Below are 24,846 nucleotides of genomic sequence, written 5' to 3' on the forward strand. Positions count from 1 at the left end.
TCTGTGTGCCCAAAAGTCTGGCCACTAAAACGCCACGTGCTGTTTTTTCCGTGTTGTTTACACCTGCAGTGATATCTGCACGAGACGCAAAGGTCATGGAGATAAGAATCGATGAGGAAGAGAGGACTACAGACACATGTGCGCCTCACAAAAGGTGAATTGATCTGCTAACCGATTGGAAGCTTCCAAAAAAACATCATGGAGGAAGCATCTTTAAATGTGTGTTGAGATAAAGCTGCGAATGACTTTGTTGATTCACAGCAGATTAGATAATCCCATAAAAGAGCCAATGCCAGCATGAGCTTTATTAGTAAGGGACTGTTAGTTATTTGTGAGGGGAGAGGGGGCTGTGCAAAAAAAGGGGGAGGCATATCAAATAGTTTTTTTTTTTCTCAGGGGAATGGCATGCAACTTAAAATACCTGTTTTTGTAGGCTTATTCATTGAGGAATGAGTAATAAAACTCAAAAATGATGCTCTGTTCCAGACTTCCGACCTCCTACTGGAAAAAGTACAATGGACCGCCACTCGAAGCCGTTGTTCGTTTCTACTTGTGAACTTCAGCGTTCACGTAACACAACAATGGCAGTATCCATGGAGGCGCAAATTGTAAATGGTAAGAAATCAACTAATGTATTTTATTAACATAATACATCTACTATTATATAGTAAAACCTGTTTTGCATATAAATTGTTGTCAAAATATGTTGCAAGTGTTATTGGGAATATAAAATGCTGTAACACGACGGCATCTGTTACCTTAAGCGTAGTTTTTCCTGTTTCGCTCGTATGTGCAAGGAGGCGGCCCCGCTGATGGTGCAATAGTCCATAGACTAGCCGCAGAAACACCAGTTCGTAGCTGTCTGTCATGTTTTTTCTTTACGTTTTGTTGTTCACCTGGAACGCTTGGAAGTCGGAAATTTCAGCATCCATCATATAAAAACAACCAGATATGAGTTTAAAATAGTGAAATGTCATCAAAATCACTTTATTCTACATGTTTTATTTCAAATTGCAAAAAAAAAAGAACAGTTTGCATGAACTAACCAACATTCATGACAAGAGTGCAAAAAAACATTGAAGCTTTTTTCAACTCCAGGATTTCATCTTCAAGTTTTAAGTTTATACATCAAAGGGTTCGTTTTTGAAATCAAATAACTAATTTATGGTGGAGCCGTGGTCATGCATTTTCCGACAGTCACTCAGGGAGGCTCAAGAAAAAAATATTTTTAGGTTCTTGGAGGGTCAAACAAAAACCCCCCAAAAAACATACAAAATGAAGTCACATTCTAGCCACCCCGACACGCTCATAAATAAAGAACAGTCCCTCAGTATATTTATGTCTTTCATAAGCAGGGGAGCAGTAGCACAGCAGAACAAACGTGTGTGTGTGTGTGTGTGTGTGTGTGCGTGTGCGTGCGTGTGTGTGTGTGTGTGTGCGTGTGTGCGTGCGTGTGTGTGTGAGGGGCAGAGAGCTTGTGTGTTTGGCACGTGGCTTATTGCAGATGGAGAGCTCCTGCTGAGGTTTTGTCACAGTGCCCCCCTCACTGCAGATAATCAATAGGTCTGAAATACAAAACCTGATGAAACCCAGCCTCCGTGGAAATTGCGCAGGGGCGGGGAATGACTGGAGTGTACCCCCTCCACAATCAGCACCACTCACACACACTTTGACTTTGTGAGCCTTTACCTTACAGCGGTGGATCACGCCGCAGGTTTGGTTTTACGGTTCCCCTGTTGAGTCAGGTGGAGTGTAAATCGTGATTTAAAGCTGCTGTAATGTTTGTGCCGTATCTGTGAATGTATATTGTTGGGAGGTGTGTGGAGCTGTTAATCAGAAATGCTGCCTCAACAATTAATTTGCCAGGTGCTCAGATTCTGGCCTGTCGCCATTTTGGACCCCTACCTGGCCAACATTTCCATGTGGGCCTCACACGGGTGAATGATGAGCTGGCATGGAGGGACCATGAAATGTTGTCTGCTGGATCCATAAAGGTCCCAAGTGTGTTTTACCCATGTGGGGTGCTAATGAGGCCAAGTTGGGCCGCAAGCAGAGCCAGCATTTGCATTCAGAACCAGTGTTGGCTCTTTTTTGTGCTGCGGAGATGACGTTTTTTTGTGTAGGCTGGTGTGGAGGTTGGCATCGGCCTGGTTTCCTTGTCAAAAAACCTGTGGAATTTCTGCATTGGATTTGGGGTTATTGCAAAAAAATGCTCTGTTGCAAACGTTTATGACACCTAAATGTTTTATTCAGCAAGATAATCGTCACAGATGAACACCACTTTTATTATTTTTCAAGCTTAAATGGAATCGCCATGAATAAAATGCTAAAGTTATGTTATAAATGAACTACAGCAGGATAGCATGAGTTAACGTTGCCACCGCAACAAGCTGTAAAGCCTTATTTGTTGTGATTTATGATTGTGTATTAATCGGTGAGAATGAAACAAGGTTAGGACTAGACAAGCATTTTGCTTCTCCTTTTTTGGACATGAAATGTGAATTTATTACAAATCCGTTGTATACTTTCACTATTATTTTTGTTTTTGTGCATAGTATTTTATTTATTATCATTATTTTTATATGTTCGAAATAAAGTAAGTAAGGTAAATCAAAAAAAAAAAAAGTCATCTTAATTTCATTTTTTAATAAAAATGAGTTTTCAAACTATGTTTGAAAAATGATAAAAATAATAATAATAAATCTACCTTGTACCTTGTAAGTATATGCAATTAAATATCAGCAGCCTCATTTAGCTGCTTGTTGGCAACTTGGAGTGCAAATATGTTCTCTCATTTCCTGGTTTTAGGCAGGGAAACTGTAAAAGAGGGATGCATCAGTATGTCAGTGGCAGTATTTGAGTTTCACACTGGTGCGTCTGGCGCGAGCACGGCAAGTGCGCAGCGTGCTGGTGAATGAAATCAGCACACGATGAGACATGGAATTAAGGAAAGTAAAAAAAAAAAAGGCTAAAATCCAGAGGAAGTGAGGTTGAAACAAACTTGTGATGTGAGGTAGGAGCGTTTTTCTTTAGCTGTTGAGCTAAAATGTTTCGTCATGGTTTGTTTTTGTTCACCGGTGTTTTGTTATTTTAAATTTCGACTGTGTTAATAATGTGATAACTGGCTAATGTCACGTTTCCCTATTTGAATGACTTACAGACTCCCGCCGTCTGCTGGTATGGGGGTGTTTCCTTTGATGCGGGCGCAAAACATACGTGCTTATTGGCCGGTGGCTGTAGTCTACGTGACGTGCTCATATGCAACATTTTGTCAGAGACACAGACACGGTGAGGCGGCTTTCGCTGCCGTTAGTCCTCTGATGTCAGATTACTGTGCCTGGGCCTTAAGTCAGGCTAGATGTTGCCACCCGTTGCTAAGCTAACTGACTCCTGGCTGCAGCTCTGTATTTAACGCACAGACATGACAGTGATGTTGATCTTCTCATCTAACTCACCGAGAGAAAGTAAGTGAACATACTGTAATTCACAAAGTGTCAAACTGTTTCTTTAACTTGGGCCAAGATGGGCTCAAAGGAGGCTCTTTATTGGTGTCAGTTGATGACATGCTACCAAAGTATCTACTGATTATATTTGTTGTCTCTAGGTAACAGCTGCTGTTGTTTACATCTCCGCTCCAGCATCTCATGGTCAACCTCTGTCCTTTCTTCCTCACTGAGCTTGTTAGAGGATTATCTCCACCTCTGTCACTGATACGCTTTAAATCCTCATGTTCCCTCGGCCGTCACTTTTTTCACCACGGCTGCTGCTCTGACTTTTTGTCACCTCTGTTTCTGGGTTATGCCCCATGAGGCCGGATTAGCGGCGAGAAAACTAACTTCGGGCTGGCTTTTTGGTCTCACTGCAGGGACTCACTTTTCACGCTGCACGCATCACCATGGCAACTTAAGTTGCACAAGTAACCTTCAGGCTATCAAGTCCAAGTTTGTTCAAATCTGATTTCTCACCACTCTTAAGAAAAGAACTTTGCTTATTTTTAGATGATTCCTCCAACTTTTTACATGAAACCTCTTAACCTTACACAGTATTTCTTAAAAGTCTTTGTTAAAGTTTCTCCAGTGCATTTTCTCACTCTGAGTAATTACAAAAAGCCTCTACCAATTGATAAACGGTATAATAGTACATTAAAATGTATATAGTGGTCTCTTTGATGGGGCCTTGGGAGAACACGAGGCTGTCCGTGTGAGCAGGAAATCTTTTCACAGCCTCATTGTGACCAAATATTGTATCATTGAAAAGTATGCACATTGTACCTGGATCAGGAGCAGTGTGAGAAGCATCGGAAATGTCTGTCTATTTAACTGGGGACCTTGGAACGTACTATTGTTTGAGCTGTCTTTTTGTGTGGGAGATTTCTTGGCTCATTCAGCACCAACAACAAAGCCTTGCACATACATATTTCTGTTTTATGTAATGGAAATGATGAGCATTTAAGCTACGCTACCTACAGTTTACCTACAGTAATCCTCTCTAGCCTTGGCAACAGAATCAGCGTCACTCCTGACAGATACGTCTTTCATTTTTATTCATAATAATAGTGTGTTCTTATCGAGAGAAGTGCATCACTGTTAAGAATCGATTTCTTTCCTGCAATTTCGGTGCAATTCCTTACTTACCAAAGTTATTGAAAATCAAGATTTTCTTTATTATTCACAGATACCTGAAGAGAAACAATATCTGAATGAAGAGGAGATAAACAGCCACAGCTCCTTGTCATTTGAAATGGGAATATGGGTGTGTTGGCTGTATTGAGAAATAAATAAGCAGATGCTTCAGGAGGTAAAACAGTCACCATGGTCTATTCCAGAGTTTATGAGCTGTGGGCACTTGTGCAGATTGTCTTAATGAGTTGGATGATTAATGCTTTGCGCTGCTGTCAGCAGAGGGACACAGCTTTTGGGCTCAGGGGCAGCACTACAGCACATCAAGCTGTCCCCTTTTGATCCATATGACAAACAGGCTCTGTGACTTTATTAAACTTTTTTGAAGTTTAGTTTGATGAAAGAGAAGTTTGCCTAGAAAGATTAAACATTCTGGGGCGATGGGGAGTCAGCTGGTGCGAAATACTACGTTTAGTCACTGGTGTTGTGTTGAAGCTTAAAGTTGACTTCAGTATTTTCCAACCTGGACCCTGTTTTCCCCGTGTTTTCATGTCTAAGTGACTAATGGGAACAACAAACTGAGTATTCAGTTCCAGTATTGAGTGAGAGTGCAGCAGCCAGCAGCACTGGCTGCAATGCTACAACGTAATCCCTGCAGCCCCATCAATTCATGCCCACTGCTTGCTTTTGAAACTGACATGTTCAGATACCAGCTTTTAATATCACCACATTTAAAAGCTTGTGCTCCATTAATTTGTGAAGCCGTGCAAGCCACTGCACTGTCGACAACACAGTCCTGCAAATACTTTACAATAAAAAGCCGTGTGTTAACAATTAAAACAAGTCTGTCCAAAAAAAATGCTGTCAGAGGACTTTTATTTTTAAACAGAAACAGGAAGAGGTAAAAATATATATTTTTTTCATGTCTGTGACAGATATAGACAGTGAAAATGTAGTAAAAGGTGGTGGTACCTAAATATGATCCTAAAAAGACAATTTTCATCGTGTTTTTGCTAAAACTACACACATCACATGGAAAAAAAACTGGCCAGACTTCTAATCTCTAGATGGTCTGCAGCTTAGCAACAGCTGAGCCACACCTGAGCGGCGCTGCTCACGTGGGCAGTGTGGCATGAGTGTCTGACAATTAAAGGCAAGGATCCTGAAAGAGGTCAACCTCTTTGTTTAACGAAAAACACACCAGACTTCATTTAAAGAAACAGTAATTTTAAGGTGTCCAGTGGCAGCATATTTTCATATCTAAGTGGTAAATTGAGGTTCATTTCAACTAAACCAAATGTGGTGATCGTTGGAACAGTGGAAAGATGAACAAAGCTGGCTTTAGTAAGTATTATTTTGCTTCTATGACTTTGAATGATGTGTGGTACACAATGATAAATCTACTGTTTATTTCATTTGAGTCTGGTGGGTTTGACAATGTTGATTTCGAGACTGTTTTTGGTGAAATAAAAAGGCTATTATTCTCCAACAAGAAAATCTATCTCTGTAGGGATCCTCTCCATGAATTGACAAACACTGAATAATAAACTAAACACGCCAGTGGCAAAACAAGTACTTTTAGAAGATTTAAAGTTGAACAAAGGGATTACATTGAAACTGGTTTTGACGCTGCTGGCTGCAGCGGCCTCGTTGAATACTTGACCAATCTGAAAGAGTGTTGTTCCTGTTAGTCCCTGAGACACAAAAAACAAGGAAAAATACCCATCTTACCCTTACGCAAAATAGATGTGAAACTGAAAGGGAAGTTTGGTTGATGTAAGCTGCACCTGTTAGATTTGTCATTTTGGGACAAATCTGTATCTGATGATAGCTGTAGTTAATGATTTAGCACACACTCAGCAGCCTAAGGCTACAGACAGCATCCTTTCTAAATTGGGTAGAGAATGTCGGAAATTAGACTGACATGAAGCTGCTTAACAGTCGTAAATCATTTAGTTTAGGAAGACAACATTTGGCGTTCTTTGGGGTCCAACTAATTTTAATAAAGCAGGAAATGGGCAGAAACGTGAGGCACATCTGTCGACTGCTGCAGCAATTAACACTGGATCTTGAGTCGCACTGCCATTTTCTGGCAGAGCTCCCTTGCTCATCTCCGTGTTGAAATTTTCTGCTCCAGTTTGAGTGAGGTTCTCTAATTAAATCATTAAAAACCAGAGCATTTGCACAATATGCTCCGCTGCCTTCATTACAAAGCACAATCACTTGTAATTTATTCACTCACAATGAGGGAGCGCCGGATTTGATTCGTCATCTGCAGCTCTGTTCGCGTGAACGCTGAGTGAGTTCAGTCTGCTCTCCGTGTTGTGTTGTTCTTCCAGGCGGGGGAAAGGTGGACATGCATGCTTTCACAGCTTTAAATTACTGAAGGATTGATGGATGACTGGAGCATAATGGAAACCTTGGAATTGCTTAGCGTTGTGTCCGAGATGTTGGACACACTTTGCTGGCAGAATTAGAGAGAATATACTGTAATTTTGCATTTGAGCAATATAAGGTGACAACCAAAGAGAGACCACAAGTTTCTATTGGCTTGAATATTCAGAACTTGTTTACTAAGGCGAGATATAGCAACATAATGCTTGTGCCGCCTGAAGAGAACAGGCTATAATGCAGGTGTATGTCCATTACTACTACACGTTATAGCTGAACACAGCATGTAAGAACTGCAATTCTTTTGTTCCCTCAGGCATTGCATCCCCTTCTATGTGCAGCACTGCGATGGGCTGGATTTATGAAGTGTGGCTGCTTCTGCTTCATGCTCGGGCGGTCAGAATCCCTGCTTGCTCATGATGTGGTTGGAGACCCACAGGACATGCCTGGCTCACCCCTCTCAGCCTGCAGCCTCGCCACCACAACGGCATGCCCAAGTCTCTGATAGGGGAGCAAGGAAATAGGCCTTCAGTAATGACTGGAGCACTTGCGGGCGCTCACAGGAGACCACAGTGCAAAGAGAAGCCGGGGCGTATCATTTTATGGTGAGGTCACGGGGATTTGTCATGAGGGATAGCAGGAGATCTTGTGGTTGAGGGAATTTCACTCATAAGACTAAAACAGTAGAAGAAAAATTAGTTGGATTGGCAAAAGCTATGACATTCTGTTATTTTTAAAGAGTGTTTTTTGGAGGATTTTTGCAATTAAACACTAGTTACATACAGTAGCGGTGACATTTAAGACTACACAAGTGTTGCCGCACAGACATATTCTTTGTTCTTTGAAGTCTTACGCATCGCCGTTTTCACCTCTCCTCCGCTGTCTAGACGAGGAGGAGGACTAATCCACGTACTCTGTATTCCGGCAGGCTAGCGTAGCTGCATGCATGACCCCACCTCCCATCCTCTTAATCTCCTTGTCTCACTTTATTCGCAGCAACACACCTTGTGAACATGAGCAGCCGAGCATCAGAGCAGCACTTCACAGACCCTCCTCCCCCTGTTTTCTCAAGGTAAGAAGAGGCAACGCACTACATCATCAGAGAGCACTTGACAGCTTTTGTCAGTTGTTTTACGTGTCAGGCTGGATCATGAAGGCTGGTATGGGGCAATGGTATTTGATTTCCTAAGTATTTGATGTCAAATGACTTACGGAGAGATCCCTTTGCATCTTAGTGGTTTGGTATGATATAATTCAGGTTTACCACCACAAGAAGCTGATTAAGGCCAAACGGTCTCTACTTTCTCCAGAGTACAACAATGCACTTGTCTGCACAAAAACTTAAAGTATATTTTAATTATTCACACAATTTCTGCCTGAAACTCAAAATCCTGTTTCCTGATACTGTGGATGAAGCACTCGCAGTAAGAAAATTATTTGTGAGACAGTGAGTGATGAAAAGAGCTAAACAGACTCAAACTCACAACAAAATAAAAAAAGGAAGGTTGTTGCCAGCTATTGTAAAACCCCTGAGGTTGAATGTGCAGTATTATATGCTGTAGTAACTCACTTCATAACAAGAAGAATTAATACTGGTTTGTTGTAGTTGTCATACTGTCGCAATGTAAAAATAATGCTGTATAATTACGCTTGTGAACATAAATACACTCACATTGTACATCATGTACATAATAACTCCCCTCCCCCAAACCCACACAGTTTAAACAGGCCTATTTTCTTTATAATAACGGAGATGGAAATACATTTTATCATTTTAAAAAGACCCACACACTTCATAACCATGGAAAAAAAATACTATGTGTACTTTGAAAGGCCTCATATGGACTCACAGCCAATTATCTCCCAACTCTGCCGTTCTTCTCATAACCAAGTGTTTGAGTGTCTTTCTGCTCTTTGTTCTGATTTTATGGCCCGAAACTGTGCAAAATAATGGACAAAGCTACCGTGACATAACTTTTTGGTTTGTGGATTGTTGTTTTGAAGCTTCTAATTCGGCATTTTGGCAGTCGGCATTTTGGCAGTTGTTATCTTGTGGGTCTATGGGGACCTGCTGGCTAACTGCATGATGTGGAAAAACATGTACTCATTGTTAGTCTTCGTTTTGAAGAATAATAGAATAAACTCGATGAGCCAAAGTTGATCTCACTTAAATATATGTTTAATACAACACAAATCTGTTGTCAGAGAAGATCTTAGCACAGCATGTAAGCATGGACACAGCCATGCCAAAAGCTTAAAGTAACAGAACAATGATTCAGTGTTATGTTGTGTGCTTCACATGCATATAGAGCTGTTTAACACTTGAGTCTGAACATCTACAAGGTTTTGCTCTGATAGACACCCTGGAGCCTCACATACCTGCATGCAGACAGTGAGAGAAGCTTCTGAAAATATCTAAATCAGACAGTTTCAAAATCCAGAATCCGGTCTACATCTGGACCGCAGGGCAAGTCAATCCGGACCCAGCCCACACCTCATATTAGGAATGCAATAATGCAATAATGCAATGTAATGCAGTGTATGTATCCTACTTAAAAAAAAAAAAAAAGTCTAATTGGAGATCGTCACAGCGATCCTGGCCCAAGATTAAGCCTTCAATGTAATCGTTTCCCTGTTTGCCATCGTTGTCATGGCAGTGTTGACAGCCGGCGAGCATGTGATATTTAAGTCATCACGTGTTAGAGTTCAAGGGTTGGCTCACAGGCATCTGTTCAGAATGAGCAAGTTAGCTAACAGCTAACAGGCTTTCAAAATCTGCCCTGCGGGAACGAGAAAGTGAGACTTTGTCTTCTGTCTGTGTCCTTTACATTGCCAATGCCAGGTTGTAAGCAAGTTTAATAAAAGTCATTTGCTTATCGCCAATTGTTCCATAGAGATCAAATTCAGGCCTCTGAATATTACGTTATACGTAATATTACTCGTGATGTAGGCATACTTCTTCTTATTACCGTTAGCGTTGTGTTTACAGCATGTCATGCTGCCCCCAGGTGGCCAAAAACAGGTTTAAAACAACTTTTAAGACAAATCAGGGAACTTAACCAGCATCACAAAATATGCAATATGCAATATTCAATATGCATCGATAAATGCAAGGTAAATTATCCCAAGAGAGGATCACAAAAAAATGGCCAGTAAGCAAATTAAACACCTGGAGAAAACACATATAGTCATCCAGGTAAACAAAACATCAGTCAGACATTTACATATATTAAAAAGTATGTTCAAAAGAAAAAGTAGAGGCAATTTCCCTGACTCAGACTCTCAGGGCTCAGATTTAAATGTCTGTACTCTATACATACAATATATTAAAGATGAGTTTTGCAATAATCATGCCACAGTAGTCCTTTGGATACGGTAATTTCAAACGAAATAAAAGATTTCACCCTATACCCCTCTGAATATAGCAGAAGCATTAAGGTTTCTCCAGATTTACCTTTACTTGTTATCTGGCCGTGATTTATTAAGCTTAGTGGTGTAGAGTTAAAGAAATTGAGGGGCAAATGGGGTAAATTGTTTTTTCAAGCACAAGGCAGTAATTCACACATAAAGTAGATAATGATGTAGGAGACAGGTGAGTGAATGATGGGGACATAAAAAGACTATAATAAAGAGGAGATTAGCCCGTGCTCTTGAGGTTGCGTCTCAGCGTCGGAGTACCTGCCACAGAGCGAGGTCAGGGACATGAGCTGCCGCATAAACCTTTCAGACTGCCACGACTGTGTAGACACCTGAACATGCACAGCTACCTCATTTAAGTCTGGCAAATTGTTTCTGCAACAATTAAAAAAAGATGGCACCTTCAATTAGGAGCTCCCGTTCTCATTATGGCTTGTTGTTTCTTCGTGGATGTGACAGACAGCGGCGGCAAACACCTGCTGTTTGCTTGAGGGTGCTTTGTGTGTAGGTGTGTGCATATCGTCGATAGGGTCAAGTGTGCTGGGCTGACAGATGTGTGTGTGCGTGTGGCCGAGAGTGTAAGTTGTGCTATAGAGCAGTAGAGCAGTCAGGAGGTGTACATGTGCAGATGTCTGTAGGCTGATGGGGTTAGATTAGTACAGAGTACCATTTGCCTGCACGGCACAGTTTGTGTGTGTGTATGTTGAAGTGTTTAGCTGCTGTCAGATGGGCTGCCTCTTTAATCTGTGCAGACAGCTTTGTAATTGGAGCGCTGCACAAAGGAGGAGGAGGAGGGGGGGGGGCTGCAGCTGATGGTACACCCACAGTCTGAAAGATGGAGAAATAATAGAGGTGGAGGATGGGTGTGTATGTGTGAGGGTGTGGGTGTTTTTCTGTGGGGACTGGGGGGTGGGGGGGTCGAGGTAGGGAGTACAAGGACTGGAGGCAGAAGTCCTGGGTATTGGGGTCCATGGTCCGTCACCGCGGCAACAGCATCATTGTCTGGGTCGATTGACTCGATCCCCGCCTGCTCACCCTCTCAGTCTGGTCAAAACCAATTGAGGGCCTTTCTGAATGGATTCCAATGGCTGCCATAAGAGCCTGCCCGATTTTAATTTCAATGCATTTCAAACGCATTTCAAACAGTTTCACTTTCAATTCCCTCCCATCACGAGGCCCCGCCATAATGTGCTCCTCTCCTCTGGTCCCGGCCTCCTCCCCCGGGTACACCCACCGCACAGGAGATGAACTCACCAGACAGGTGCCATACTGCTCAGAATGACAATTTGCCTTTTGGAAATCAGCCTCTGGCTCCATTGTGTTCCCTGAAATTGAGTTAGCCCATCAGCAGACACTCAACAGCTCCCTCTTGTCCCCTCCTTCCACCTCCTTCTCTCTGTCTTTGTCAGGTCCTTTAATGTTAAAGCTGGCAGAGGAGAGCGCTTCCATTTGACCGTGTTCACAATAGATGCATATTTTAAATTAGAAGAGCCCTGCATATTACGCAACTGTTAGGGAGATGTCTATCATAAAGGTTGCATTAAAAAGAGCTGGACCATATGCAAGTGAGCAGGCAGCCGTATTCATTTTCATGTGCACAAATGGAATCAGTGCCGCCTGATTGCTTATTTTTATGCAATACCAAATAGACAGGTAGGGCTGGAAAAACACAGTCATCCCTCTGCAGTAAAAGGAGAAATGACACGGTATTTAAAAAATTGTTAAAGGTCGAGTGTGTAGGATGTACAGGCCTCTATTGGCAGAAATTCTATATAATATTCATGTTTTCATTAGCTTATAAGCACCTGAAAATGAAAATTGTTTCCTAAAGCAAAGGAGTTCAAGTATTTGGGTTCACACCGTCATGGTGAAGAGGGAACTGAGCTGGCAGGCAAAACTCTCGGCTTACTGGTCTACTTTCCGACCCTCACCTATGGTCTTGAGCTTTGGGGTAGTGTCCAATATAATGAGATTGCAGATACAAGCGGCAGAAAGTAGCTTCCTTCGTAGAACTGCTGGGCTCAACTCCAGTGAGGAGCTCAGGCATATGATGAAGTAGAGCCACTGCTGCTACGCATCAAAAGGGGCCAGTTGATGTGGTTTGGGCATCTTATCTGGATGCCTCCAGTTAGAGGTTTTCCAGGCACGTCCAACTGGTAGGAAGCCCCGAGGTCGGCAAAGAACATGCTGGAGGGATTATATATCTAATCTGCCCTGGGAACACCTCAGGATCCCCCAGGAGCAGCTGGGAGTGCTGCTGAGGATACGTCAGGGGTAGCTTGCTCAGCCTGCTGAACCCTGCGACTGAAACCTTGGATGAGCACATGAAAATGCATGAAATGGATAGATAGATAGATGGATCAATGGATGTGTTTTTGTTACCTTAGAATAAGCTGTTTCTATCTATATCAGGTGTTGGTCCTCTCCTATGGAGTCCACTATGTTATTTTACGGTAGCCCAGAACAGACAAACCAGCCACTGGCTCTAGATAGGCAAATGCATGTTTTCACTTTGGCCACCGTAGTTCTTCTACACGGTCGGCACACGGTCGGCACAGAAATTTTCATTTCTGTAAACTCACCCCTACATGGTATTTAATTCTTGTCTCGGTCGAGACTTTTGAATTCGCCTACTCCATTGAGTTCGAGTTGACTGATTTTGGTCCGGCATTGAGTCATGAAACGGCAGTTTCTCTATTAACCCTTTAAAGCCTGGTCAAACTGGCCTGATTTATTGCAGAAAAATTGGAAGAAGGCAATGAGCAATTTAAGAAGAAATGACTCAGAAATTAGCAAGAAATTAGTGAAAAGTACAATAAAATTTACCTGGGAAGTAGCACAAAAAACAAACTGAAAAGTAAAATAAAACAAAAAACAACAAACAAACAGGGAAATAACCTGAAAAGAAACTGCTTGAAAGTTAAAATTATTCTGTAAAATAACTTTCAATATATAGTTTTGATAATCAGAAACATAGTTTTCCCTAGCTTTTTTTTTTAGAAATTATTTTTAAATCTACTATTTTTTTTTGCAATTTGTGGGACATTTCCTGCCAAGTTACTCATTGCCTTTTTCAATGTTTTTGATCAATCAAACCAGTTCGCTCAGAGTTAAAAGGTTTTAATACTTTTGAAAGGCATCTGAATGCAGCACAAGAAAAATGATGTTGATGCAGGTTTCAAAGGGTTAAAAAAACACATTGAGCGATGACTAACTATTAGAGTGGTGCCCTGGAACCATGAGAAGTAATAACACCAATAGCAATAACAATAACAAGGAAACAAGGAAGGATTAACAAGGAAAAATAGACAGATTGAGGCTGTTCTAAGTCGACATATCTTCTCAATATCTCAATATGGCATCATAATTTGCTTTACTCATCTTCACTCCACCCTTAAAACCCTGACAAAACAGGTTTGTAGGTCAGATATGTAGGTCTGTAGTAGGGCTGCACACATTTGAGTGATAAATCTCAGACGCCTCAGTCAACTGAGACTGCTTTAAGTCGAGCAGACATTTTTTTGTGCTTCTCATTGTACTGGAGATGTTTTGTTCTCCAGATTTTACTGCGGAGTGAGCACTCTTGATTTTTCATGATACTCGTTGGTTCAAGCAGCTGCGTCACGGAGGAGACACTTGGCATGGAGGGAAAAAGAGACTGCTGTTTTTAGAAGTGCTGAATTTACAGCTCACAGCAAGTTAATATATTAGTCTCTGGCTAAATCTGAAATCTGTAAGAGTGGATGCAGTGTCAGACTGAAGATGGAAAGGGATGTAACAAGTTCACAATTCTGTCTGATAACAGGCAAAGTCCTACACATTAACTATTTAACTGAGAGAGTATCCCATAATCTCCTAAAGCAACAATGTAATCCGTATATCTCCAGCAGAGCTGACCAGCAGCGACTCTTGAGACATTATTTATGATCAGGTCAGGCTGTATGCAGAGCTCTGCTAGTTGGCCAGCAGAGACGGAGTCCTTGGTCAAGCCTAATTAACTACTGCGTCAAAAAGCAAATGAGTTATCCCAGGGGGGAAGTAATCCTGAGATCCATCCATCTCGGGTCACCGTGCAGAACACTTAGTCAGAGATTTACTGTATTGCACAAGTAGCACAACTAACCTTGTTACTGACGCAGTGAGGCTTACAGAAGTGCGGCGATGGCAGGAAGGCAGAGGGCCACTCTGTTCAGTTAACTGCTTGGCAAAGTAGAACTCATTTGCAAGCACTTGGAGCTTTTACACCAGATATCGTTTCTTGTAAAACACTTGCTGTGTGTTGCATTACCAAATAGTGACAGGAGGTTATCCAGCATAAAATGAGTACGGCTATTAGATGTCACATAAAAGGCTTTGCATCTCTATTTAAAGGCAGGTCAGGCTGTTTAACTGGATTCTGCTGCTGTCACTCATTACAGGGCAGAACAAAGAGTTTATTGTGCTGTTTAATCTTTGATCACACAAATGCACACCTCATTTACAGAATAGGAGCAAATGGATACTCTGAGAGTCATAGAGAGTTTTCTATTTTAGAAAAGGTACAATCTGCTCAGACGGTCACTTTATGTCCATGGTCAGTCGCCTGTAATTCATTATTGGACACAATTTGTAGCATCACTTAAGTCCTGTGTGTATTTATTTGTTTACCACAACCACTAAAGATTAAAAACTTTGTCCTACTGCTGTGATAAACAGTGAAAGGAGCAGTGGGTAAGATTTAGGGGAATTTAGTAGCAGTGATGAGGATTGCAGGTTGCAAACAGCTGAAATTTGGTTAGGATTCTTTCAATGTTTATTGTCCAGGAGGTTTTTACTGGGAGCCGGTCCCCAAGCCTAACACCTGATAATGTGTGCTCATTTTAGTATCTGATAATACAAGAACCAGACATTCAGTAGGTTTTTACTGGGAGCCGAATTACCCGCAGAGGTCTCTTCCTCTCCAAACAAATGGATACGCTGATTTAAAGCGGTAAAAACACTGACTTATCTAGTTTCATGATAAAAAAATCAGTATGTGCTTGTCGCAGAGGGGCTGCTAACCTCGGTGGCTGACGCAAAAACGCCAGTGGCCCTATCCAGAGCCTAGTGTTGTAGTTTTTGGCATCGGTCTTGGTTTCCAGACCACTTTTAGAAGGTCTCGGTCCTGTTTTGGAATCGAACACATTTTAACTCAGTCTTGACTCCGTCTCAAACATAGAGGACTCTACAATGGATTTATTTGTTAACATAATTACTGTGATTGGATCTAAAACACACTTCTTCAAATCCAGCCTATCATGTAAGTCATTTGTAGTTTTTTTTGTCAAGATCGTGGCTGCCATATATAATTATATATATTCTGTATATATATATATATATATACTGTAAGTGTGTGTGTGTATGTGTGTGTATATATATGTGTGCATATGTATATGTGTGTGTGTGTGTGTGTGTGTGTGTGTGTGTATGTATATACTGTATACACACACACACACACACACACACACACACACACACATATATATCATATATATAGTCATGGTCTTGACTCAGTCTTGGCCCCTTAAAGTCTTGGTCTTATCTCGGCACACTCTTGTCTCCTTCAACTCTTAGTCTCGGTTAGTATGGTCTGGACTACAACACTACTAAAGCCAGTGTTTGATTTGTCCTTTCTGGGCTACTGTAGAAACATGACAGTGCTACGTGGTGATTCCATAAGATGAGGACACATCTTACACAACACAACGATTCTTTTTTTTAGGTGATTATGCACAAAAAACCCTAATTATTATATTATCTGATATTATGTTCCATTTCTGCAAATATTTTCTCCTAAATCTTACACACCTTTATATGCACTTAAATGGCTTTGATCTTTGGCAACCCTATCTTCTCTGAAGATGAACAGTGTATATCTTCCTGGCAGATTTTCAAATTCTACGTTTTAGAATCCATTTCCTCTGTGTGCGTCGTCCTATTCACACTCATGTATAGGAGAGGTATTTATTTTACTGGCTGAACACTGGGATTCTGATTTCGATTATAAATTTGAGGAAGCTAATTGAAGCCAGCTCATCAAGTTTCAAGTCAGACAGTCTGTACACACACTTACTAATTAGGCAGCATTATACCAAAACTCCACAACATCCACTGGTCTTGCATGATTCTTGATTGCTTTCCTTGATGTGATTCTGCTCCTCTCTCTGAGTGGTAACCTGTGTTTCCGTTTTTTGTTTTTTTTTCTAAATTAAATTGGAAGAGGATTTATAAGTGCTGACAACAAAAGGGTCTGCACTGGAAAACTGTCATCTCGAAATGTGAGTGGAAATGATCTATGAGGGAACGGCTAATTACTTGTCTTCTACTTTAAACATTGTGTGTGTGTGTCTCTTTGCCTTGTGTTGTATCCAGTTGGCTGAGAGTTTCACTCAAGGCGATGCTGTCAAGACCACTCGCGCTGTTTCTTAAAAGAAAAACCAGAAAATTTACAGCCAAAATGTTGTTGTGGGGGTTTGGATCTGCTTCATACTGTGTGCTTCCTCTCCTTACATAACTGAGTCCTGTGTCCTAATGTGCTGACTCCGCTGTATAAGCATCAGAGTTTTGGGGGACATTTTTATGCATTTATTAGAGATTTGACAGTAGAGAGATGAAATGAGTTTATTTTATTTTATTTTATTTTTTTTTTTAGTTAAGACCTTGCACAGCACAACTGTTGAGCCAGAGTTAGCTATATAGTTAATTTGCATTTGCGGTCCCTGGATGGTAAAACATTAAAAGACAACACTTTGCAATACAAAAAATTAAAAGCAAGATAATTTGCAAGCAAAACAGTTTGCAAATTTACAAACAGGAATTTACATATAGAACATTATGTAAAATATACATTACGTCGTCTTGGAAAACAGTTGAGATGGGAAATGACATGCAACAAAGGTCCCCAGATGGACTTCAACCAGAAACGTTCAACACTGGTCAGCAGTCATTTTGGTATGTAAATGCTAACTACAAATAAACACAAAGTGCAGCAAAGGATGATGAGATTGTCATTAGTTCTGAAGTTATTTGGTCAGAGAACAAAGTGCAGGTCAAATGAAAATTTCATCCTGATGAGGGCGCTAGATGAACAGTTAAATTATCACCAAAGCTGTCACAATGGATCCTTTGAATATCAAAGTTTTATGTCAATCAATCTAATAGTTATTGAGACATTTCAGTGTTGGACTGACTGACAGACAAATACTGCCGTCCCTAGAGTCGCATGTATAATAAAAACCCACAAATCCTGAGGGTCGCCGGGGGCTGGAGGTGATCCAAGCTGACAGTGGGCGAGAGGTGGGGTGCGCTCCGGACGGGTCTGCAGTCAATCACAGGGCTGGCATACAGAGACGGACAACCATGTATATTCACATTTACACCTAAGGGCATTTTTTTTGAGTTGCCAATCAACCTGCATGTGTTTGGTCTGTGGGAGGAAGCTGGACACCAGAGGGTTTGAACCGAGCACCTTTTGCTGTGAGGCAGCAGTGTAAACCACTTCCACCACTGTGATGCCCAGCACATTACCGCCAGCTAACACTGGAGATATGCACTTCAGTCATATCCACTCCATGAAGAGTAAAAGCAATTTTACACAGATATTAAAATCAACCTCACTAGCTCTTTGGACTTATTTCATGGATGCAAGTTAACACAATGCAAGATGCACTTATTTGTGACAAAAAAAAATGCAACACAGCAGCCACACGAGTAACCTCTTCAAATGTTTAAAAACAACAAAAGTTATGAAAAGTCTGAACAATAACAAGAAGACACCCAAAGGAAATTTATGATTGGGTGGCATGTAACTTTCCTTTAGGTGTATTGATTTTTTTTTTCTAAAAATGATCAACATTTAGTAATATTTAGTTGTTTTTTTTAATTGCAACAAAAATTATTCATCATATCATATTAAATCATGTTATCATATTAAATTTAAATAGTTTAGTATCACTTATCACCTATATTGAGCTAATAAACCTTGTGAAACAAAGTAATTTTTAATAGCGTGTTACTACCTTCTATAGGACTGTTTATAAAAAAGAAAAAAATATGTTGATTGGGATGCACTGATGGTACCCAATGATTAAGGGGCATGGTACCGCAACATCCATGGTGCAATTTCGGCTGCTGACCTTTGTTGTCTTTCCTCATTTCCTGTTTGCCTTAACACTTTAAAAAAAAGGCAAAAATGCTGAAAAAATCAGTCAAAAACAAATTACGTCATGAATGAAAATTCTTGTTTGTCGAACACCAGCAGAGAATTACACGCATTATCACCAAAAGTGTGATATTGCTCACTGTTATATAAGCTGGCACAGGTTGAAGGCACATATCTACAGCATAACAGTTAAGGCTGGATTTTTATGAATGCTCTCTTTGAGCACAGCTGAACGACGAATGATCAATGTCGCTCTCCCGCAGTCCAACATGTTATTGTCTCAGACAGTATTATCTTATACGAGCCCCCTCGGGCACATTTTCAAAACCGAATAATTGCATTTTTCTGGTTTGTTTACATTTCAGATTTTTCTTCCAGTATGCAGGTGCTGGAATCTAAACGCAATTACGTGAGAAGTGAATGGGAATGCTCCAGACCAAAGTAATACATCAACGTCAGGCAGGACTGAGATCTGCTGGTGAAATATGATTTTCTCTCTATCTGTAGAAATAAGTTCCCAACTCAGTAAAATGAAAATAAACTGCTATATTTGCCAGCCACGGCCCATTTACCAGATGGTGGATGTGGACAGTGGGTAAATTGATAAAAAAAAAAAAGAAGAAAAAGAAATAACTTGATGTACCTCACATCTACAGGAAGTAGTGAAGAATTTGCTTAGTCCACAGTAAGGCAAAGACATTACAGTTGGATCTGGAACTCCACGCTCTTTACTTGTGAATAAGATTATAAAGAGAAATTTGATTTGCAGTTTTACCTCTCTAGAGACTGAGCTTAATGCTACAGCTCAGAGAGAAGCAAGTTTATGTGCTCTAATATTAAAACCAGCCCACCAACACTTAAATGATCATGCTGCGACGCAAAAAAATATTTTAAAACGCAGCGATGATAACAACAGTAATAACATTTTGTGAAACTCCTGTAGAGCAGAAAGATGTGCATCATATGTGCATCTGTAGTAAAAAAGCACAATACCAGCTTCCAGTAATTTTATCTCTCTCTCATGTCTTTGCTTCTTCTCTCACTACACCATCAAAAAGCACCAAAAATGCCATAAAAACACTAACAACCCAACAGCAGACATTTTACTATGTAGATGTTCAGTGAACGTTGTCAAATAATTGGAGCTCAGAGGAGAGTAATGGCATCTTTTGGCTCATGTCCATTATCTCCTCTTCACATCACCTCGGCCACAGGCCATTTCCCTCTGCTCATGTACAACCTGTAAAAACCTTACGAGGGCCAGTAACCCGAATAGAGCTAGCTTAACTTTGTACAAATCACACATACGAGCGATCTATTCGAGCGTGCACTCCTGCCTGCACTCGGTTTGATTATAAATGCCACCTGTCTGCACACCTTTATGTGTGGGGATTTTTTGTGTCATGGTAAAAACACCCAGAGGGAACATTACTTCCAAGAATAGCTTCTTATTCTCTATAACAGACTGAGACATTAATGACAATGACATCATTTAAAGCAGGAAGGCAATTAAATTTGAAGTGCTTTTTTTTTGTAAGTTAATTTTTGGGCATTTTTGCCTTTTATTGATAGGACAGCTACGCCGGCAGGGAAGGTGGTAGAGAGAGGGAGGATGACATGTTGCAAAGAGCTGCAGAATAGATCCAGGGCCCTTCACTTTATCCCTTTAATGTTCAGTTCAACCGTTTAGTGAAGCACATTTTTAGTCATCGGTATTTGAGTTAGTTGTTTCATAGGTAGTTCAGATTTGGGCTGAAGAATTATTTTCATTATCGACTAATTTGTCCATAATTTAGACTTTAAATGCCAAAAAATCAGGTAAAAACTCGTCTCAGCTCATGGTGAGAGTTTCTCCCACACCTATTCAGTTGCACTGATATTAAACAAAGACATTTGAGAAGCTGGAATCAGAGGATTTTTTGGCAAATTAGTGCTTGATAAAGAACAACAAAACAATTATCAAAGCTGTTGGCTATTTTCTGTTTAATTGGCCTATCAGCTATTTGACTAATCTTTTAAGCATTTTCCCAGAAGGTCATTTATACATTTGATGGGCACAATCCTTCACACTGACACTGTCTGCAAAGTTACTTTTTACATTAGTGATTCTTCCAACAGTTGTGAGCTGGGCTGCAGGGTTGTTTCTATAGCAGCAGGGTTTAAGGATTGGACAGGAAAACCAATTTTGGGCTTTCTTTGTTGCTCATTTCTCTATTTATTTCTCTCTCTCTTTCTCTCCTCTATACAGTACATACACACATTGACTTGGCACAGCCGTGAGTTATGGAGGGAAAAATAATAGATTCTTCAATGTATTGTGATTGAGTCCTGAACCATTCAGCATGGCCAGAACTCTTTACTTGGAACTTTAAAATTGTGCTTTATTGAGAAGCATGCACAGTGCAAACACAGCTACAACAATAAAGGAGCTGTAGGCTCTGTGACATTCACAACATTAGTGTTGCAACAAAACTATATTTCCTATGTGAAGATATAGTGGAGTGATGGCATACGGAGCTGCCTCTCTGTGTGTTGTGATCTAAGCTTCTCTGTCTGGCGCCTCAACCAACTTTGGGACTCTAGGCGGGTTTCTATTAACCCTCAAATTGTGCAAATTAAATTGCGCATATATAATATATCCGGTTGGAAACACCTCAATTTAAAAAAAAAAAACTTGAAAAAAGTTTTTAATGCTGCGAGAGGTGTTTTTTCAGGTGACTGGAAAAAGGCATATTTTGCAAAACTGCAATGGAAACACTTTTTTCGCTTTGATAGGTCACATGATGCTATGGCGATGTGCTTGTCAGTAGGCCCCGTCGGGCATGATGCAGCAGGCGCTTCAAGGTGTTATTGCATTGTGTAACTCTTTCGAAGTTAAGCAGATCATCCCACAATTGTGTTTATCAACATTTAAAAAATATGGCTTAAGTTTTGTGCAAATCAGTAATAGAAACTTGAGATGAATAGTTCGAATGCAACTCACAGACTGCACTGGTATGCACTGGATTATTTCATTCGTCTACAAAGAAAACTTTAGCCATAACAAGTACTTGCATGAATAAATTGACATGCATAAAACTTTAACACACAGTAACTTTAAGTTAACATACGTATGCAACCTTGAGGGCAGTGTAGCATGTTGTTAACAAACTTGCAAGTATAAACTTCATCTGCATCTGTTGTGTTAATAAATGATAATGGCAATAAAATCATCAGACTTCTTGAATAACCAATATTAATGATTATGCAGGGCTCGACGATAAGGATGGCTCCATTCTCCTGGGAAAGTTAAATGTTACATTTGGTACTTGCCTGATTGGGTAAGTGGTAAAAAAAAAAGAATTAAACACATAATTTTTTTCCTGGAGCTGAAGAAGAAGGTAGCTAAAGAGTGAGCAATCTCGCTTCCTTCTCACCTCTGTTGTGAGTTTCACATGTGCATCACTGATCAGGCACTTGCGAGAAAATGGCTGCAGATAAAGACAACGTTTATGAGCTAAAGCATGAGTGAGCATTTCAATTATCCTGGAAACAGCAGTTTGGTAGGGTGGTGTCAGAGGATGTGGATGAAACTCCAACAATGTATCCTGCAGTTTGCTGCAAGTGTGAGAGCAAGGGAGATAAAACATGGATGTTTTTTCAAAGGCATGTAAAGTTTCCGAAAATGTCGTCGTAACAGCAGCTGACAGCACCTCGCTTGCAGCTGAGAGGCCTGCCGACAACTCCTCCTCCTCTTGGGCCTTGCTGGTGCTTCTGAACAGAGTTGAGTCAGGTAATTGCAAAACTGATTACCACAGCATATCATGTTTTCAGAAAATTGCTAATAAATAAGACAATTTGTTTAGTGGCAGGCAAAAACTCTGGACAAGTATTTCATCCCTGAAAAAAAATGACAACAAAAACTTTGAATCCTGCTGTGCTGTTGTGAATGTGGTCACACAGTAAGAAAAAAAATGAACAAAATTCATCCATCAAAATGCTGTGAAAATTGTTTCCCTAATCGAATTGCAGCATCATGAAATACCTGGAATTTCCTATCTGTGCTTTTCTCTCATTCTTTAAGTGCACAAGGACATGGCACTGCTTTAGATGTGTGTTAGGAATGTGATAAAGCTCTCCGGTTCCAGGAGTTTGATCATGGATGTATATATGCAGTTTGATGTCGTTAGTGCACGTGCTGCTGTGAATCTTCTCCAGCTCAGACAAATGCATATCAAGTTGTTAAGATCACTCATTGTGTCTGCTAGCAAACGTTAGCAGTGACACGGCCCCTGTTACTCTGTCGCTGCTGGCTCATTCAGGATGTATGTGTTTTGACATAAACCAGATGCATGTAGACAGCAAAAACACATATCTACACTATGATGCCACACACCATTTTATCAGTTGTTCTGAATTGATCTGAGTGCTGCATATTGTTTATACAGTGTGTATGTGCTAGAGAGAGGATAATGAGCGACAGATAAAGAGCGCGAGAAAAGAGGAAAGACAAGAGAAACCAAGTTTCTTACATCCTTAATTGTCCTCCTCTTCTAACATCAAACAGAGCAGTACACAGCGCATGAGATGCCATCTTGAAAGAGACTTCATCCATAATTTCAGCTCAACAATGTGCTTTGTACAGTCGAATAAATAGAAAATAAATAAAACACGCAGAGGTAGAGGATGAGAGGACAGAGATATAACAGCAGAGAGGGAGTCTGCCCAAAGAGTGGCGTCGCTATTCCCACTTACTGGAAAAAAATCATCACCAAGAGATACATTGATGATGGAGGCAATCAATTCACTCCCCCAAAAATCAGCTAATGCTGACCTTTCACACGACTTCACTGTTGCGGACAGATTTCTAATTTTTGAATAAAATCACGAGAGTTTTACCTCAGTTGAGTGTTTAGTGAAAAGGCTCATTTATGCTCAATGTTAGATACGTATCCTGGCAACGATTGAACCTTCGGTCCGTAATCATTTCGCTGTGTTCCAGCACGTTTTCTAAAAGATAACAGATAAGAACGAAATGGAGCAGTACCGATGGAAATTGTGGGGGAAGCCCGGCCTGGTTCAAAGGAGCTATGACTGTAGGAGACAACAAATACGTTTAAAAAATGGCGAAATGGAACAAATAGTAAAAAGAATTCTCCTTCCACATGTTGCAATGTATTAAAAGGCCTCATAGACCACCCCCATCTGCAAGGCGGTCTCCATTAAAAGCATCGGTCATTTTTACATTATGGCAACCTCCTCCTTGTTCTTCTGGCAATATCTATGCCATCATAAGTATGAGAGCAATGACCTATGCAACATTTGAAACTGACATATCTATTTTCATACGTAGAGGAAGTATATATGAGCCCTGACATGGTCCTAAAACGCAGTCCAAAATGTCTTATGTTGGTCTTTTTCATGCCTTGTTGCAACAAAATCAAACATGCTAATAATAAGTTTTTAGTTTTTGTAAGCCTTCAGTATAGCAAAGAGGAGCGAGGGGTGGATCTGACAGAGAAGGACACTATCAGCAGACAGCCTGATATATTTAGAGTGATCCACGCTTAATTATGCATACCTTTAAGGTTTAATTAGATGTAAACGGGTGAGTTATAAAAAAAATTCACTCCCTGTACAGTAGTCATAGACAAGAAAATTAGCTATAGAGCGCAAAACAATCTGTAAACATGTTTGTTTCTGCTGTTAAGTTGGGCATTTAAACATGGGGGTCTACTGGGATTGACTGGCCTCCGGAGCCAGCCTCAAGTAGCCTTTGAGGAACTGAAGTTTTGGCACTTCAGAGTTGGTTTCCCCCTCTAAAATAGTGCGGCTAAAAAACGGAGGCTGGTGGAGAGTTGCTGCGACAAAATCCAAAATGTAAAGTTGTACGTAAATGCATTTTATCTTTATAGAGGAGGATTTTTATAGATTTTTTTATGCAGAATTGTCAGTCAATATTTGACACCTTTTGTCTTGTGTTTCTAGAGTTATGCATGTTAAGATCTCATACTTCCTAAAGGGAGTTTGATGTTTTCCATCAGGAGCAGGATGGGAAATAATCTCAAAAAGAATGTAGTTGTAGTCTTGCAAATAGTGACCCTACAATGGCTGCAGTCTTTGCAAAATCTTGTAGTGTGTAACTGAAAAAAGTCACATAAGAGTGCGAGACTTAAGTCTTTAAAACACTCTTCCGGTGCAATGGTTCCCAACTGGTGGGGGGCAGTCCATTCTATAAGGACTGCAAGTGTCTCGCAAACA

General features: G+C 40.5%; 1 protein-coding gene across 2 annotated transcripts in view; it reads left to right on the plus strand.

Moving 5' to 3' along the window:
* The window catches only part of ncanb (neurocan b), a 245,880-nt gene that overhangs the window by 173 nt on the left and 220,861 nt on the right, over positions 1 to 24,846 (plus strand). The window contains exons 2-4 of one of the 2 annotated variants that reach the window (XM_042483584.2): positions 70 to 154; positions 487 to 615; positions 8,007 to 8,082. In XM_042483584.2, the coding sequence (XP_042339518.2) occupies positions 112 to 154; positions 487 to 615; positions 8,007 to 8,082 (248 nt within the window). In that variant the 5' untranslated portion in view covers positions 70 to 111. Of the gene's footprint in view, positions 1 to 69; positions 155 to 486; positions 616 to 7,389; positions 7,616 to 8,006; positions 8,083 to 24,846 lie in introns of those variants that run through there. The other variant, XM_088077889.1, reaches the window with a different exon arrangement.

The sequence above is a fragment of the Plectropomus leopardus genome, chromosome 5, assembly GCF_026936395.1.
Source record: "Plectropomus leopardus strain MGB_pleo_1.0 chromosome 5, ASM2693639v1, whole genome shotgun sequence".
Taxonomy (NCBI): domain Eukaryota; kingdom Metazoa; phylum Chordata; class Actinopteri; order Perciformes; family Serranidae; genus Plectropomus; species Plectropomus leopardus.